Source organism: Brassica napus, chromosome C6, assembly GCF_020379485.1.
Source record: "Brassica napus cultivar Da-Ae chromosome C6, Da-Ae, whole genome shotgun sequence".
Taxonomy (NCBI): domain Eukaryota; kingdom Viridiplantae; phylum Streptophyta; class Magnoliopsida; order Brassicales; family Brassicaceae; genus Brassica; species Brassica napus.
Genome location: NC_063449.1, coordinates 32831225 through 32847261, shown reverse-complemented (window position 1 = coordinate 32847261; position 16037 = coordinate 32831225). Strand labels below are relative to the sequence as shown.

Sequence of the window (16037 nt, the reverse complement as noted above, 5' to 3'; positions counted from 1 at the left end):
CAAATGATTAATCTTTCAAATTACCATATTTATTTATTCTTACAACTAAAGTCTCAAACTTTATTAATATGGAAAAAATGAAAATAGTATATGAAAGCCAAAAAGAGATTATTGTTTACATTCTTTTTTAAGAAAATAGAATGAAATAGAAAACTAATTAAATAGTGATAGTCAAACATTAAATATGTATAGTGATAGTCAAACATTAAGAATAATCACCACGAGTCCACTTAAGCCGTCTACGGATAGTCAAAAGAAATCGAACCCAAAACGGAAGTTCCAGCTGAAACTCTTTTATCAATAAGCCAAAACCACCTGATTATTTAATCTGAAAAGAAGAAAAGAACAATAAAACAAAGGACAAGTAGTGTTGGAGGTTCTCATGAATTTTTTAAATTCATCTGAGAATTTCTTTTCATTCTCTTACTTCATCTTCTATTATTTTTGTTATGAGAATCCCTCTCTGGATATTGCCATGCCAATGAACATGTTCTAGCTCAGCGAGCCTCATGTTAAATTCATTTATAATTTATTTTAGTTTGCGGCTTCATTACCTCATGATAGGAGCATTCTTGCATGTCTTCCATCCATATAGCCGCCTATCCACCTTCAGTCAAAAAAATAATATAGCCTATCCACCTAGAAGAATTAATTTTCAACACGGTACCTAACAACAGAGAACAAAACATTAATCCAGCAGAATGACAAACAGTCTCACCTTATCCAATGCAACAATGAACTATGCATCTCTCATTCTTAATAGATTTAGACAATGTTTTAAAAACAGAACCGGATACTAATTCGGTATAGCTACTAGTTAATTAGTTGGATCGGTTCAAATCTAAAAAAATATTTCTACCTATGATATGTTCTTTATTCTCTTTTTATTAACTACAAAAATAAACAATAATCATAAATCTAAAAATATACAGTAAATAAGTAAATACTATGTAAATTAAAATTGATAAAAAACAAATGATTAATCTTTCAAATTACCATATTTATTTATTCTTACAACTAAAGTCTCAAACTTTATTAATAAGGAAAAAATGAAAATAGTATATGAAAGCCAAAAAAAGATTATTGTTTACATTCTTTCTTAAGAAAATAGAATTAAATAGAAAACTAATTAAATAGTGATAGTCAAACATTAAATATGAAATATTAAATTTTAATAATAATTGAAAGCACATTTATTATAGAGAATTTAGGCTATGTGCACACAAAAAATTGAAAAATTAAGAGATTACCCACTGCACTGTTACACTTTTTTTAATATCGAAACACCCCTACACACTCGCACCATCCATATCTTAGATTTTTTGTCAGAACCTACAACCTAAGACGCTAACCTACATCACATGCATTGGACTTCACCGAGACTCAAAATTACAAACGGGGTAAAGGAAAAGGCAAGAATTACGTTTATCAATACTTGGCTGTTTAAAGTCACTATCAAACCTGTCCTTTTCCCCAAAATCTCTTCATTTTCCAGCCATTAATCTACAATTCTCTCTCAACATACAGAGAAAAGTCTTAAAAATTCCCAAAAATGGAAAATCTAAGACTTCCAGAGGTGAAGAACCCAACGGCGAGAGGGTGAACACATACCACAAACCCAAGAGAATCAAAACCATACTCGATGCTTTAGATCCAGAAGAGGTCGAATTTTTTCGTAATAGGACGTTTGGGAAGATTATATCTCAAGCAGAGAATCGTTCCTTTTCCGGTAGTTTTGGCCAGTTCGTCATCGTTTGTATCCTCCGTGTGAAGAAAAAATACGAGATTTGGTTCCTCTTCGACGGAAAGCTTGTAAGGATGTCACTTCATGAGTTTTCTCGTGTTACCGGGCTCAACTGCAAAAAGATTCCTCCTAAAAACAACAAGAGGAAAAAGAAGAATCCAACAAAGGAGAAACTTGAATGGGGAGAATTGTTTGGATCACTCAAGTTCTGCCTCGTAGATCTAGCAATAGAGATGCTAAAAAAAAGGGCAGTGAAGAACCGCAAGACCCGATTGAAATATGCATGCCTTGCGTGTGCTTCTCCCGACGTCTCATTTCCCCCGAATCATTCCAGAGCTTGTTGAAATGATACGAGACTTGGAAGAATTTCTGGCATTCCCATGGGGTAGGGTCGCGTTCGAGATGCTAGTCACTGGGATCAAGAAGAAAGATGAGATCCTACTATCTCAAACAAGCGTTGCATTACCCGGGTTTTTGGATGCTATTCAACTTGTGTTCATGGAGGCAGTGCCGCAGATAAAAGAGGTGGTTCCGCAGCCGGAACCTGTGGTGGTGATAGAGTCAGACTCTGAATCAGAAACTGGATGCGGCGACTCGCAAGCCGATGAGGAAGAAGACGAAGCTGTCATAAAACCAGCCACACCTGCAGCAGCAGTTCGCTATTGCGTGAATCCAGCACATGTAAAAGCGTTGGACGAAGATGAAAAGGTCAGTTTCTGGCTAATTAACAACTATTAGTTTTATTAGCATGCACTAATAAGTAGTATCCTCTCAACTTTGGAAGGTAGATGAGAATTTCTTATTGGAATTTAGGCTCAGCTTGGCCGCTAATTTTTCATCTTGCTCCTACTAGTATGGTGCTATCATTAGGTGTCGTTTTCTGAGGTGTGGTGTAAAGAGGAATAAAACGAAACTGTCGCTATGTTGTTTGTTAGTGGTTAGGTCAGGTAATCAAGATGCTACGACCATGGTATAGTCGCTATGTTGTTTGTTAGCTGGTAGCTCAGTTCACTACAATGCTTGTTAGCTGATACTTATAGATATAGCAGTTACCAATAGGATTAGACAGCAAGCACATACAAGGTTAATTTTGCAGATAGTATCTTCTGTAGCCAACACTGCTAATTTGGTAACGATAATGATCGTTAACTTGTAATGATAGTAATAGCGGTTACCTCTATGATTAGAGAGTACTTGTGCACTGAAAATGGATGTTAGCTTGCCGTAAAAAATCATTGTGACCACCACTACTGATTGGTAACTATTATGAATTGTAACCCATAATATTTGGTTGTTTATGTTAGCAGACAGAGGTGATATCATTCTTTGAGGATACATCACACTCCTCGGATGACCTTACTTGGGATGACGAGGTTGTTGACGTCGTGGTGGATGAACTTGTCCGTCTAATTAAAGAAGACTACACATTTAAGAACACAATGTTTGTTGGAGGCCTAACTGCAGCTGACCTGGTCCGTATGAGAGCAGAGAGAAAACAAAAATATAAAGAGACAAAAGAGAGAAAGGAACGAGAGAACCAGCCGGATTCTCCAGATACTGACGCCAGTGACGCTGGTGAACCAGCCGGATTCTCCTGATACCAGCCGCATATTTACGTTCAGTTGGATCCTCTAAGAACAACCATCCACCACTACCAACTTGCTCCCACACGCCAACGACCAGATTAACAAGCTGCCCCATGATAATCTAGTTATCTGAAAAATTACAACAGTTAATTTATACACCTGAGATCAATATATAAACTAAGACATAAATATAAATGATTGAACCCAAGCACCATAAATGGCAAAAGAATAAAGTAGAAGTACAAACCTTAAACGAAGGGATAACGACTATTGTAAAAGGAGTTCTCCAACTTATTGTGTCTCTCTTTAACAGTCTTCGTTTTCTCTCTACCCAATCATGTTGACATTTATGACATCGCATGCATCCTTTAAATAGAAAATCGAAAACCCTAAACATTCGGGGATAACCTTTACGAACCCCCATTCTCTGCTACAACTAGATCTTTTCACCGATTTTCCGAAGATATCGATTTGTACTCTACACGCCTCTCTAACACAACGAGTGGATGGGGGTGAGATAGCTGGAGACCTACCCCTTCAACAGGAACCTAAGCTTGTACTTGGAGATTTCACGCCGATTCAATCTGTACTTCGGAGATATCGTAAAATCCAACTGTTTCACCTTCTCTCCCGTACGTGTAATCTACGCAGGGGTAAAAATGTCAGATGGCACACAAATATAAACAGTGTTGGTGGGTTCTTTTCTGAATTGGGTACTTTGCAAATTTTCGACCCATCTTGGTATATTGGGTCAATACTCTCTTTATTATATGTTGATTTTTTGAAAAAAGATTTTGAATTTGACCCGGATCATTAGTTTTACCCGTTTTTAGCTGGTTTTACCTGTTTTTCTTAAATCCGGGTTTTAAATTGGATCGGATTCGGCTTCTTCAACGAGTTACAATCGGACCGGTTCTACCCACAAAAAAATAAATATAAATACAGACCACTAAATAAGTGACAAATGTTTAAAAACTAACTTGAATCTTTCAAACGAAAACGTTTCTCTCTTCTCTTCTCCCAAATTTTCTTATTTTTTTTATTTTTTTGTATTATTTTTTAATAAGACAGATTCAGTAAAAAAAAACTACCAATACTCATGTCCTTAACTCATGCATAATGTCAACCACCAAAATCGCAGGGTCATGGTTTATTTCATTTTAAATAAATCGCAAAGTCATATAATACTAATATTTTAAAAATAAAAGTAATCACTAGAAATGAATTCAATATTTTTTAAAATACAGTACTACATATAGATATATAAGTTATATATATTATATATGTTTATATAAATTATAGATAATATTAAATTTTGATTTTAAAGAAAATTTACCTTTCAATTTTCTAATATAAATAATATATTCTCTCATTTTGAATAGAGTAACTTTATTATCTCACAATATAAAATGTTTTTACATATCAACGTAATTTTATAAAAATCATGTAATCAATTATATTTTTATCGTCTTAGTTATAATTAAATAAATAAAGTTTAAATTATATTTTGAATGATATGTTTTAGAAAATTAAAATTTTTAATACATATGCACAGGAACAAAACATCATTAACTAAAGAAGTATAATTTTACTTATTTTATTTTGTTATCGAGTGTAAATTTTGAATGTATATCTTTGGGTTTCTGTCGCTGACACTTAACAAAATATTTTATAACATCTGTGTTTAATAATTACATAAGCAAAACTTAATAAATGGACAGTAAAAGAAAAATATTTTATTTTATTTAAATACAAAATTAAAGTAATAATTTGGTTTATTTATGAACCATCAAGTTCACAAGTTCGAACAAGAGCTTTGCAACTTTATTTCTAGTTTTTGCAAATATATATCCGGAAACAAAAAAAAAAAAAAAAAAAAAAAAAAGTCGCACAAAATCACAAAACTGGAGTCTCCGAAACTAATCGAAACCTCTCGTCAGATCTCAACGATTAGAAGAGCTCAAGCGATCATCATCATCTGAACAGCGAATCATGTCCAGCGACGACGAAGACGAGCTTCTTCAAATGGCGTTGAAGGAGCAATCTCAGAGAGATCTCACCTACCAGAAGCCTCCTTCCTCTTCTTCCCGCAAGCCCGTCGCCAATCTAGTGCAGCAGCCGCGTCAGCAGAAGCCCGCTCCTCCGAAGAAATCCGCGGCGGCCGCGGCTGTTCGGAAGCCTTCGATGGACGACGACGATGAGTCGGAGGTGGAATTGCTCAGCATTTCGAGCGGGGACGATGACTTGGAGAGGGATCGGGAGACGGGTGGTGGTGGCGCGGGGAAAGGGAGAGGCAGCGATGTGAGGGAGAGAGGAGGGAGAGCGAAGAAGGAGGATGATGGGGCTTGGGATGGTGAGGAGCCTGATTGCTGGAAACGCGTCAATGAAGCTGAGGTACGTTTTCTGTTTGATTCAAGTTGGTATGTGAATGTTTATCCTTAGTTTATTGAGTGGATTTGATGTTAGAGAGCCTAAACTCAAGGTCATTAGTCATGGTAGAAGTTAGAAGGATGACGTTATGTGGAATTCAGTTAGAGAGATGTGCATTTCGTGTTAATTTCGATGACATTCTTTTATGGCAGCTTGCACGTAGGGTTCGTGATATGCGGGAATCAAGAACTGCACCTGTGGTTCAGAAACTAGAGGATAAGTCACCTGCACCTGGCAAGAAAGTGGTTCTCACTAGTTTGCAGTCACTCCCTCGTGGGATGGAATGTATTGACCCGCTTAAATTAGGGTAATTGCTCTTATTTGTTTTGCTTACCTTGAAAACAAGTCAGGGTTTTTATTCTCTGACATTAGATATGGGAGGACTTATCTGACGATGAGTTTGTGTACTATATAGGATAATAGACAACAAGACATTGAGATTAATCACTGAGAGGTCAGGCAGCCCATCAAAATCTGAGAAAGTGGATAACACACTTCGGGGTATGTCTTGTTGAATAGTAGCTGTTACAAGTAACTTCGGTATTTTGGAGGGCTTATCGAATGGAACTATTTCTAGTTTTCTAAATGTTATTAATCTCTTTGGATTATTTGCAGAGAAATTGATTTACTTCTCTGATAATTTCGATCCGAAGCTGTTTCTTTCTCGCATCCACCAACACACCAGTGCAGCAGATTTGGAGGCTGGTGCCCTTGGCCTGAAAAGTGACTTAAAGGGTCGAAATTTGCAAAAGAAACAATTGGTGAAAGACAATTTTGATTGCTTCGTCTCGTGTAAAACAACAATTGATGGTATGTATATATTATTTCACTAACTGGATGATTTGTCTTTTTCTATCATTCTGATATCTAGACTATTGATTTTCTTAATAGATATTGAGGCAAAACTGAAGCGGATTGAATCAGATCCAGAAGGGTCAGGAACTACTCATCTGTTCAATTGTATGAAAAGTGTGACATCAAGGGCCACTCGTGCATTTGAACCTCTTTTTGAGAGACAGGTTGGTGTGGTCTGATTCTGGATTTTTGCTGCCACGCTCATTCAACTTGTTTTGAAGCCTTTTTCACAATTATTTATAGGCTCAAGCTGAGAAAATCAGGTCTGTACAAGGAATGCTTCAGAGATTCCGGACACTCTTCAACTTACCCAGTATCATTCGTAACAGTATTAGCAAGGGTGAATATGATTTGGCTGTTCGAGAATACAAGAAAGCGAAATCTATTGCTCTCCCTTCTCACGTATGCCTAAATTTTCTCTCGAGACAAATGCTATTCATTTTCTTATAAGCACTGAATCTTTTTCCTTTACTACGATTTTGTTTACTTCATAACAAAGCTCTTGACAACATAGAAAAACAAGCTGTTTTCAGGTAAATATACTCAAGCGTGTACTCGAGGAGGTTGAGAAAATTATGCTGGAATTTAAAGGCACTCTTTACAAGTCAATGGAAGATCCAAAGATAGACTTTACAAGTGTATGTCAGTTATTATTCATTTAATTCTAGTGCCAATTAGTAATTGCGCTGAACAATTCTTCATTCAAATATTCACCAAATGCACAATACTGCTATCAAGTCAATATTTCAGTCTCGTGTTCATCTTATCTGCTGTCATCAGTTTTAACTTGCATTAAAATATTTCCTTTTTAATTTTTTTCCAGGTTTGTACATCAAAATGACTAATTTTTTTCCTTAGTTATAGATCCATTTACTTGATTTCTGCATACTTCCTCTTGATAACTTCGAGAAACCAGGCTTGACACATTCAAGTTAACTGTATTTTGCTTCATTTTAGCTGGAAAACACTGTGAGGCTTTTGCTGGAGCTGGAACCCGAATCAGATCCTGTGTGGCATTATCTGAATGTTGAGGTTGGTATATTCGAAGATTACTTCTACTTCATCTTACTATGTTTTGCGCAGTATCCAGTTTCCTAATAGATCTACTTTGAGTATTGACTTGGCGCTTAGCTTGTAAAAAACATTTATTTGTTTCCTTTATGATTGTTTTCTTCACTATTAGCATGTGTGGCTCCCACACTTTTGGTTACAATCATTTTGTTATCTCCATAACGCCATCTTGCTGGGCTCTTTAATTTACCAGAATCATAGAATACACGGGTTGCTTGAGAAGTGTACATATGACCATGAAGCAAGGGTGGAAATTTTGCGGAATGAGACTCATGAGAGAGCCATCTCGGATGCGAAGTGGCAACAGATTCAACAAAATGTCGTTCCATATGTGAGTCCAACAACGAGAATAGCTAAATATCATTTGAAGACCATTTGAGATTCACTTCTATAGGTGATAATATGTGTTTTTAAATCGTTTAGTCAGATGCTGCCTCTTCTAATGAAAATAATGAAGTTCAAGTTGACCCACAATCAGTGGAGTTTCCCAGCGAAGAGATTGATGCGTTGAAGGGGAGATACATCAAAAGGTTGACTGCTGTGCTTGTGCATCATATCCCTTTGTTTTGGAAAACAGCTATATCAGTTTTCAGTGGAAAATTTGCCAAGGTATCAGCTGTCCTTTCTGCTTACATACCTATGCTGCCCCAAGAGTAGATTAATTCTGTAGTTATTATCCCATATGCTGAGGGTGATACCTTCATTTGAATTTAAATTTAAATTCTTATATGTCCAGTCCTCCCAAGTTACTGATAGTTCAGCCAATAAAGCTGAGGAGAAAGTCACAGAGGCAAGGTATTCAACTCATTCTTTGGAAGAAGTTGCTGCCATGATACGCAAGACTATATCTGTCTATGAAGCTAAGGTGGTTGTTTTTTATTTTTATTTTTTCTATTCATTGACCTTTCCAGTGAAGCTTCTCTTCATATTGGAACGGGAAACCCCGCCGTATATGTACCATAACTTGGTTCTAAATATTCTCTTTTCATGATTACGGCTGTTGTAGGTTCACAGCACATTTTGTGATTTTGATGAATCATGCATTCTCCGCCCATTTATGAGTGATGCCATTCACGAAGTATCAAAAGCATGTCAATCTTTTGAAACCAAAGATTCAGCTCCCCACAGTGCTGGTATTTGAAATTCTCCTGAAGCTTGAGCTTGATGTTTAAATTAAAGTATACTGAGTTGCTGTGTATGCGTTTTGGTTATGGCAGTTGTCGCACTAAGAAAAGTCCAGGCGGAAATCACTAAGATTTATATCCAAAGGCTTTGCTCTTGGATGAGGGCATCCACGGAAGGAATATCAAAGGAGGAGACGTGGGTCCCTGTTTCTATTCTCGAAAGGAATAGATCTCCATATGCCATCTCATACTTGCCTCTTGCATTCCGTTCAGTTATTGTCTCCGGGATGGAACAAATCAATCTGTAAGTTTCAAGTGTATTTTGTTAAACGTATATAAAACAGTTGCACTGTCTGGTGTACTACAAATAGAGAGGGCACCATTGCTGTTTATTTATTTTCATGGAAGTTGATATGTGCAAACCCAGTCTTTGCTATTTATTGTGTTAGTTCTTCAAGAAATCTATATTTCCAGTAGAATACCTTAGGGCTTTTAGTCTTATCCCTATACACTCGATAAAACAGAACTATATCAGTCAGTAGTTGTTGCTCTAGGGGCTGCCTCAAGCTTGTTCATAATTACCAATGACTTGTGTGCGATGTGATACTTCATTTGGATGTTGATTTGTGTGTATCTTTTTTCAGGATGATTTTGTCTGTCAAAGGTGAAGCTGCCAAATCAGAAGATATGTTTGCGCAGATTGAAGAAATCCTGATATCTGTTAGAATGGCTTTTCTTAACTGCTTTCTCGATTTTGCTGGTACGACTTTTCAACATCCTTCATAATATCCATGTGCAAATGCCCTCATGGATAGACGCATGGATGCAGGAAAATGCACACACTATGCAGCTATTAACTTGATGTGCTAATTTGTGTTCCCCATATATCAGCTCACCTGGAGCAAATTGCTGCTGATCTTTCCCAAAGCACTTCAACACGAGAGGATTGGAAAAACGGATATTCTGATGATCAACAGGAAGTACCATCAGCTAACACCTACGGAAGTGTTGTCGATCCTCACAGGAGGTTGTTGATGGTCTTAAGTAATATAGGTTACTGCAAAGATGAACTTGCTTCAGAGCTTTACAACAAGTTCAAATACACCTGGTTGCAGTCTAGGTTGGTCTTTTCTTACTTGACCTCATTAGTGCTTTTCATAGTTATCTACCTCTTCTCTAAGTGGTACTCGTTTGTGATTAAATGACTTAACCTGTTTATAATAAGAAACTTGCCTCTCCTGGATGAATTGATGTATGGTGTTAACGTTTACTAGAGTAAGGCTTCTTTTATTTTCATTTTTTTCAGGGACAATGATGAAGACAGCAGCGATCTTCAAGATCTAATTATGTCTTTCTCTGGTCTCGGAGAGAAGGTTCTCGAGCATTACACTTTTGCTAAGGTATTTTGTCTGGGTTTGCCTAAGAATGCTTTCGCAACTTGTTACAGATGGAACTGAAAATTTCCGAGAATTTTACATGTATTTAGGCAAATTTGATAAGAACAGCTGCCACCAATTACTTGCTGGACTCTGGTATTCAGTGGGGATCAGCACCTCAAGTCAAAGTAAGAAATGTCCAGTCACCTCTTTATGTCTATAAAGAAAAATATAATCACTTAATATATGTGCTTCATTCTGTCAGGGAATACGAGATGCGGCTGTTGAGCTCTTGCACACTCTTGTAGCTGTCCATGCAGAGGTATTGCTTCTTATATTCAGAAATGATTTGTGCTTCTCTAAACTTTTAATATTTTATTGTGTTTCCTCTTGTGTGACATTGACACGACAATGTTTGTAGTGTGAGCCCTACTAATTTTGTAAACTGCAGGTCTTTGCGGGTGCAAAACCACTGCTGGACAAGATTCTTGGCGTCCTGATCGAAGGTCTAGTCGACACTTTTCTCAGTCTTGTAGAAGAAAACAGAACAAATGATCTGAGTTCAATTGATGCAAACGGTTTCTGCCAACTCATGTTTGAGGTAACTTCTTGTTCTTTTCACCATAAGAGAAACTTTGTAGAATCATGATTGTTAATTCTGATATTTGCACAACAACTGCTGCAGCTTGAATATTTTGAGACGGTACTGAATCTGTATTTTACAAGCGATGCAACCGCGTCTCTTAAAACTCTACAAGGAACCGTGTTGGAGATTGCTATAGAGAGCATCAGTGAAGCAGTTGAGACAACTCCAGGGCATAACCGCAGACCAACTCGTGGCAGCGAAGACACAGTTTCGGATGACAGACAAGGATCTTCTGTTTCAGCAGATGACCTCCTCGTAAACATCTTTTATTTCCTTTAAAAATCTTTCCAACAATGTTTTAATCAAAGTTTCTCTAAATATGAACTCGTGTTTGTGAACAGGCTCTAACGAAACAGTACTCAAGCGAATTGCTACAAGCAGAAATGGAGAGAACTCGTCTGAACACGGCATGCTTTGCAGAGTCGGTCCCGGTAGAGCCAACGCCTACACTACCCAAAACTGCGTACAGAGTCTCGATGGATTCTCCAAGCAGAAACTACAGAGGCTCACAGTCCTCAGGTTCTCCGGTTAATGCCCGACCGAGACGTAGATAAAAAGACGCCACCAATTCTTTGGTTTTTCTTTTTAAATAACGCCTTTTTTGCATCAATAATTCTTTGTTTGTTTGGTATGTTTGTTAACAACTTGTCTTTACTTATAAAACTCAGATGGTTTGGGTTGTAATCAAGAATGGTCCCACGATGAAAAGTAGCTAAACCAAAGGAGTTGAGAAGGAGAAGTATTCGAAAGCAACATAGCTTCTTTAAGCCTTTTGTGTTTTGAACGACACGTAGTCACTAAAGACATCTTCGTTAAAAGCAGTAGTTGATTAACTTAGGCTTCAGATTTGATGTTCAACTCAAGTTGTCCTCAGTGGTGGAGACACCAATATCACTCCATCTCCTCTAACAAATAGAAACTGAATATTGCGCTTTGTCGTCTGCAACCAGATATAGCAACAAAACCAAATCATATATACAGCAGAAGACTAAACCCACCACTTATACCTAGTCAGATCAGAAACTAGCACAACTAAAGGAGCTTGGCTTCATAACAGAGAAACAGTTAATCAGTACTCTCCATTTTTGTTAAGCGTCTAAACTAGGGCAGCTACGTAAATGTAGTACACAGACTCATTGGTGGTGAAAATTGTTATATTGGCGATAAGAATGTGAATGCTAAAAGACATTTCTACATTTGTTCTCTACTAATAATATCATCATCCTTAACTTGAGATATTTACTCCCCCAATATCCCATCAAAAACTATACTAAAATAACATAAAACATATTGAGTTTTAAGGAAAAAAAAAAGCAAAGTACCCGGACAATCTCTTCGTATGTCTCGTCATCGATTTCTACTGTTGTGATAACTTCTTCTACATCACCCAAAATCATATTCAAATGCTGATCAAACGCCTGCCCAGGATAAACAAAACAAAATCAAACCTAACTTAAAAAGAGTGTCGGAATCTTCCAAAAGTTAACAGCTTTGCCCGAAATTGAGGTTTCCATCCATCAAAACATTACAACCGACTTACAGCTAATCGCCATAGGACGAGAGCCCTTAACTAAAGTTCGAAACTTTCTAAAGAAAAACCCTAGACTTTCAGGGCAAAGAGAAAACGTACGTGAAGCTTGCCGCGAAGTTCGCGGTCTGAGCGGAGCTTGACATAGATTCTCTCGTCTAGACTCAGACGAATCAGATCTAGTGGCTCCCTTACAGTGGCATCTTCCTCGCCGGACATTGTTAAGAAGTTCACAGCTGAATAAAACCTTCTCCGAGGGTTTCGATTATTGACCGGGATACAACAAACTCTGATCTCACGGCGGCTATTTACAGACACTTTTTAAAAAAAAATATTCTGGGTAAGGCCCATGTAGTTAAATAAAGCCTTATACTAGTGTTTTTAAACCTCAACCGGACCGACGGTCGAACCGGTTTAAACCATCAACCGGAGACTAGTCCGGGTTGAGTTAATAGTAAAACCCAACTAAAATTGAACCGGTTATCCGTATCAGACCGTTAAAAACCGGAAAACAGCAATCCAAGGAATTAGCCAAATAGGGTTCGCGTGTAAACCAAAGTTTTGTAAATAAAATAATTAAATTTTCTTTTTAAAAAATATAAATAAAGATTGTAAAAAATTAATAAAGCAACGTTGTAACTCATTTTTTTCTTTTCCTGTCTATGCAACTCGCACAAGGTTCACAACCATAAATCTTGACATTAAGGTATTGTTTATGTCTACTTCTCATTTTATTTAAAAATTATTACATGTCCATGAAGATTTTAATAATTCAAACATTAACATTCACGAAATTCCAAATTTATATAAAAGAAGAAAGCATTGTATTTTTTTTTTTTGTAAGAAGAAAGCATTGTATTTATTCTTGCTTTTCATTACACGAACAAATAAGAACTTAGTTTACATGATTTGTTTTAAAGGTGAAGAAGGTTTGGAGTGATGATGACATCGAGAATTAAGTTCAAATGTGTTTTTTCGTATTGATTTTAGATTTAAACAATTAAATTATTTTATAATTTGTCTTACATTTTCAGATTGTTATTTTAAGTTTTTAAAACATTTTGGTTAGTGAAATATTTTATTTGATATGCATATTATTGACAAAATATCATTAAATTGAATTTGGTTGAACCCAATTAAACCTGATCAAATCATATTGATACATGACCCAAAACATTCCAATTTTAAAAACATTGGTCTATACCCAACGAAATGGGAACTAAATAACACTAAATTTTTCATAATTCATTATTGAAAGATTGTATGTGTATACTCACAATTGTATGAAAAGATAAGAGAGAAAAGTTACATGTCTACTTCTGTATATTCAAAACTAGTAAATATATATTTTTATACAAATTAATAATATTAAAATTTGAATTTGGAGAGAAATTTATCTAATATAGAAACAAATTTCATAGTTGTCATTGTTACTATAGTTAAAATTTTAAAATAAACATTAATTTTATTTCTATTTTATTAAAAACGTACACCTTTCAGATTTGTACTACATGCATTAAAAAGTATGGAAATAAATTAAAAGGTTTGAAAATAAACAAAAGCAATTTGATAGATGGGTCCCAGATATCTTCTGATACATTGGATATGAATAACATTTGTCATTTGTCACAAATATAAATTTCTTTCTTGATCCTCAAAGATTTGTGCTGGCCACACGCATTGTCTCTCTTGTTTCATCTCAAAATCCCTAGATTCTCGGCTTGGAATGCTATTTCTCTAAAGATGAGTATTGGTTACCAGTTTTTTGTGCTTGACAATCTTTTATGTTTAACAATTAGAATCATCTGTTATGCTCTTGAGTTTAATATTCGTTTAATCTGAGAGTCTTCATTCCAAGTTTGTATAGTTTAGGCTTGATAGAGTTTTCTCGGATTATTCTCTTGTTCTTGATTAAACCTAATCAAGATTTTCAAGGCTCTTACATGAGAGATCTTGGTCCAAATGTTATGGATAACTTGCCAGTGACCGAGTACAACAATGGCCATAGATGGACGAGCCAAGAAGAAGATGGTGATGGTCATAACAAGTCCAAGAATAGCTCTCCTTGGGGGCGTGTGAAATGGATGGATACGATGGTGAAGCTGATGATAACTACTCTTTCTTACCTCGATGAGGACGATCATAAACATGCAAGGAAAGGTAAATGGAGAACAGTTTCTGAAGTCATGGACGAAAGGGGTTACCATGTGTCGCCGCAGCAATGTGAGGATAAGTTCAATGATCTTAATAAACGTTACAAGAAGCTTAATGAGATGCTTGGTAGAGGAACTTGTTGCGATGTCGTTGAGAATCCTGCGCTCTTGGATAAGATTGGTTACTTGGATGAGAAAGAGAAAGATGAAGTTAGGAAGATCATGAGCTCAAAACATCTTTTCTACGAAGAGATGTGCTCGTACCATAATGGGAACAGGTTGAATTTGCCTCATGACCCTGCGTTACAGCGATCCCTGAGGATCAGATGCAGTCATGATGATGGACATGGGAAACACCAAAATGAAGATCTTGTCGACTGTGAGGAACACAACATGTCTCAAAAGGATTGTGGGGATCGTGGAGTCTCCTTAGGTGGTGCATTGAAGAGATTAAGACGAAGCCAGAACCATGAAGATCTTGGTCATCCTAATCATGTTAACGAGGGTTATGTTCCTCACTTACATAAGCAGTGGACCGAGTCTAAGTCTTTGGAGTTAGAAGAACGCAAGCTCCAGATTCAAGCTGAGTTGATGGAGCTCGAGAGACAAAGAATCAAGTGGGAGAGGTTTAGTCAGAAAAGAGACCAAAAGCTCCAAATAATGAGGATGGAAAATGAAAATATGAAACTTGAGAATGAAAAGATGAAACTGGAATTGAGAGGAGTTGAATTGGGTGCTAGATTCTGAAGAACCCTGGAGATTAGACCTTCTTGATCTAATTATGTACGTAGCTTCAGCTTTGATTAAAGAAACTAATTATGACCAATGTGGTTACATCAAGAAGTGGTAACAATTATATGTCAGTATCTAAATGTTTGCTTAAGTTCACCATTAGACATTATTTATTGTAATAAAGCTAAAAGTTGAAAATTTTGAGGCAAATATATGTTTTCACAATTATATATCAGTATCGTAATTGTTTGCTTAAGTTACCATTAGGCATTTTTTATTGTAATAAAGATAAAAGTTGGAGGTAAAGATATGTTTTCATATATGCTCATGTAACATTCTTGGTTTATCTTTTTCCATATATAGGAAGTGGTTCTGTGTGCTTTTAATTATGTCATGTAAGTATCAGTGAGTCAGTGAAAGGGACCAGAAGAGAGAGTAACTATGTGAAAGGGACAAGAACATAGAGTAACTTCTCAAATGACTGCTCTAACTTAGCTTTCTTCCTTTGAGGAATTGATTCTCTCTAATGAGCTTTTTAGGTGATTGATGATTTTTATTTCTTTTTTGAATCTTCCTCACAGTTTTACTGAAAGAAAACAAATCAAAGGAAATGTAGTTGGCTTTGTAAAATTTCAATTTATAAATGTTCCAAAAAATCTCAATTTTGCAGACTCTCATTTTTTTATAGATGAATAAAAGAGAAAATACAAATAGAAAACTAGAAGCTCGGCCCAAACATTATTCTTACTGATTTTTAGACCCACGTAAATGATAAAAGCAAAATCGAACCTT

General features: G+C 36.2%; 4 protein-coding genes across 4 annotated transcripts; 3 read left to right on the top strand and 1 right to left on the bottom strand.

The window, feature by feature from the left end:
* The first annotated feature begins 1459 nt into the window (after nt 1–1459).
* On the top strand, nt 1460–3541 carry LOC106356958. The gene is made up of 2 exons (XM_013796664.3): nt 1460–2452; nt 3052–3541. Exons 1-2 carry the CDS (start codon nt 2024–2026, stop codon nt 3340–3342), a joined length of 720 nt encoding a protein of 239 aa, XP_013652118.1. The 5' UTR covers nt 1460–2023; the 3' UTR covers nt 3343–3541.
* A 1659-nt stretch (nt 3542–5200) lies between these two features.
* LOC106353516 (exocyst complex component SEC5A) lies at nt 5201–11585 on the top strand. Its single transcript, XM_013793284.3, has 21 exons — nt 5201–5724; nt 5913–6067; nt 6176–6261; nt 6376–6570; nt 6652–6779; nt 6859–7017; nt 7149–7253; nt 7573–7647; nt 7880–8017; nt 8110–8295; nt 8423–8551; nt 8693–8819; nt 8904–9114; nt 9455–9570; nt 9702–9930; nt 10117–10210; nt 10297–10374; nt 10452–10508; nt 10638–10787; nt 10872–11087; nt 11174–11585. The coding sequence occupies exons 1-21, from the start codon at nt 5323–5325 to the stop codon at nt 11384–11386; spliced, it is 3249 nt and encodes a 1082-aa protein (XP_013648738.1). The 5' UTR covers nt 5201–5322; the 3' UTR covers nt 11387–11585.
* LOC106353517 (sm-like protein LSM3B) lies at nt 11464–12710 on the bottom strand. Its single transcript, XM_013793285.3, has 3 exons — nt 12463–12710; nt 12155–12250; nt 11464–11772 (listed from the first exon to the last, which is right to left on the bottom strand). The coding sequence occupies exons 1-3, from the start codon at nt 12577–12579 to the stop codon at nt 11692–11694; spliced, it is 294 nt and encodes a 97-aa protein (XP_013648739.1). The 5' UTR covers nt 12580–12710; the 3' UTR covers nt 11464–11691.
* A 1277-nt stretch (nt 12711–13987) lies between these two features.
* Nucleotides 13988–15475, top strand: LOC106353518. The gene has a single exon (XM_013793286.3). The coding sequence runs from the start codon at nt 14304–14306 to the stop codon at nt 15258–15260; it is 957 nt and encodes a 318-aa protein (XP_013648740.1). The 5' UTR covers nt 13988–14303; the 3' UTR covers nt 15261–15475.
* Nucleotides 15476–16037: the final 562 nt, after the last annotated feature.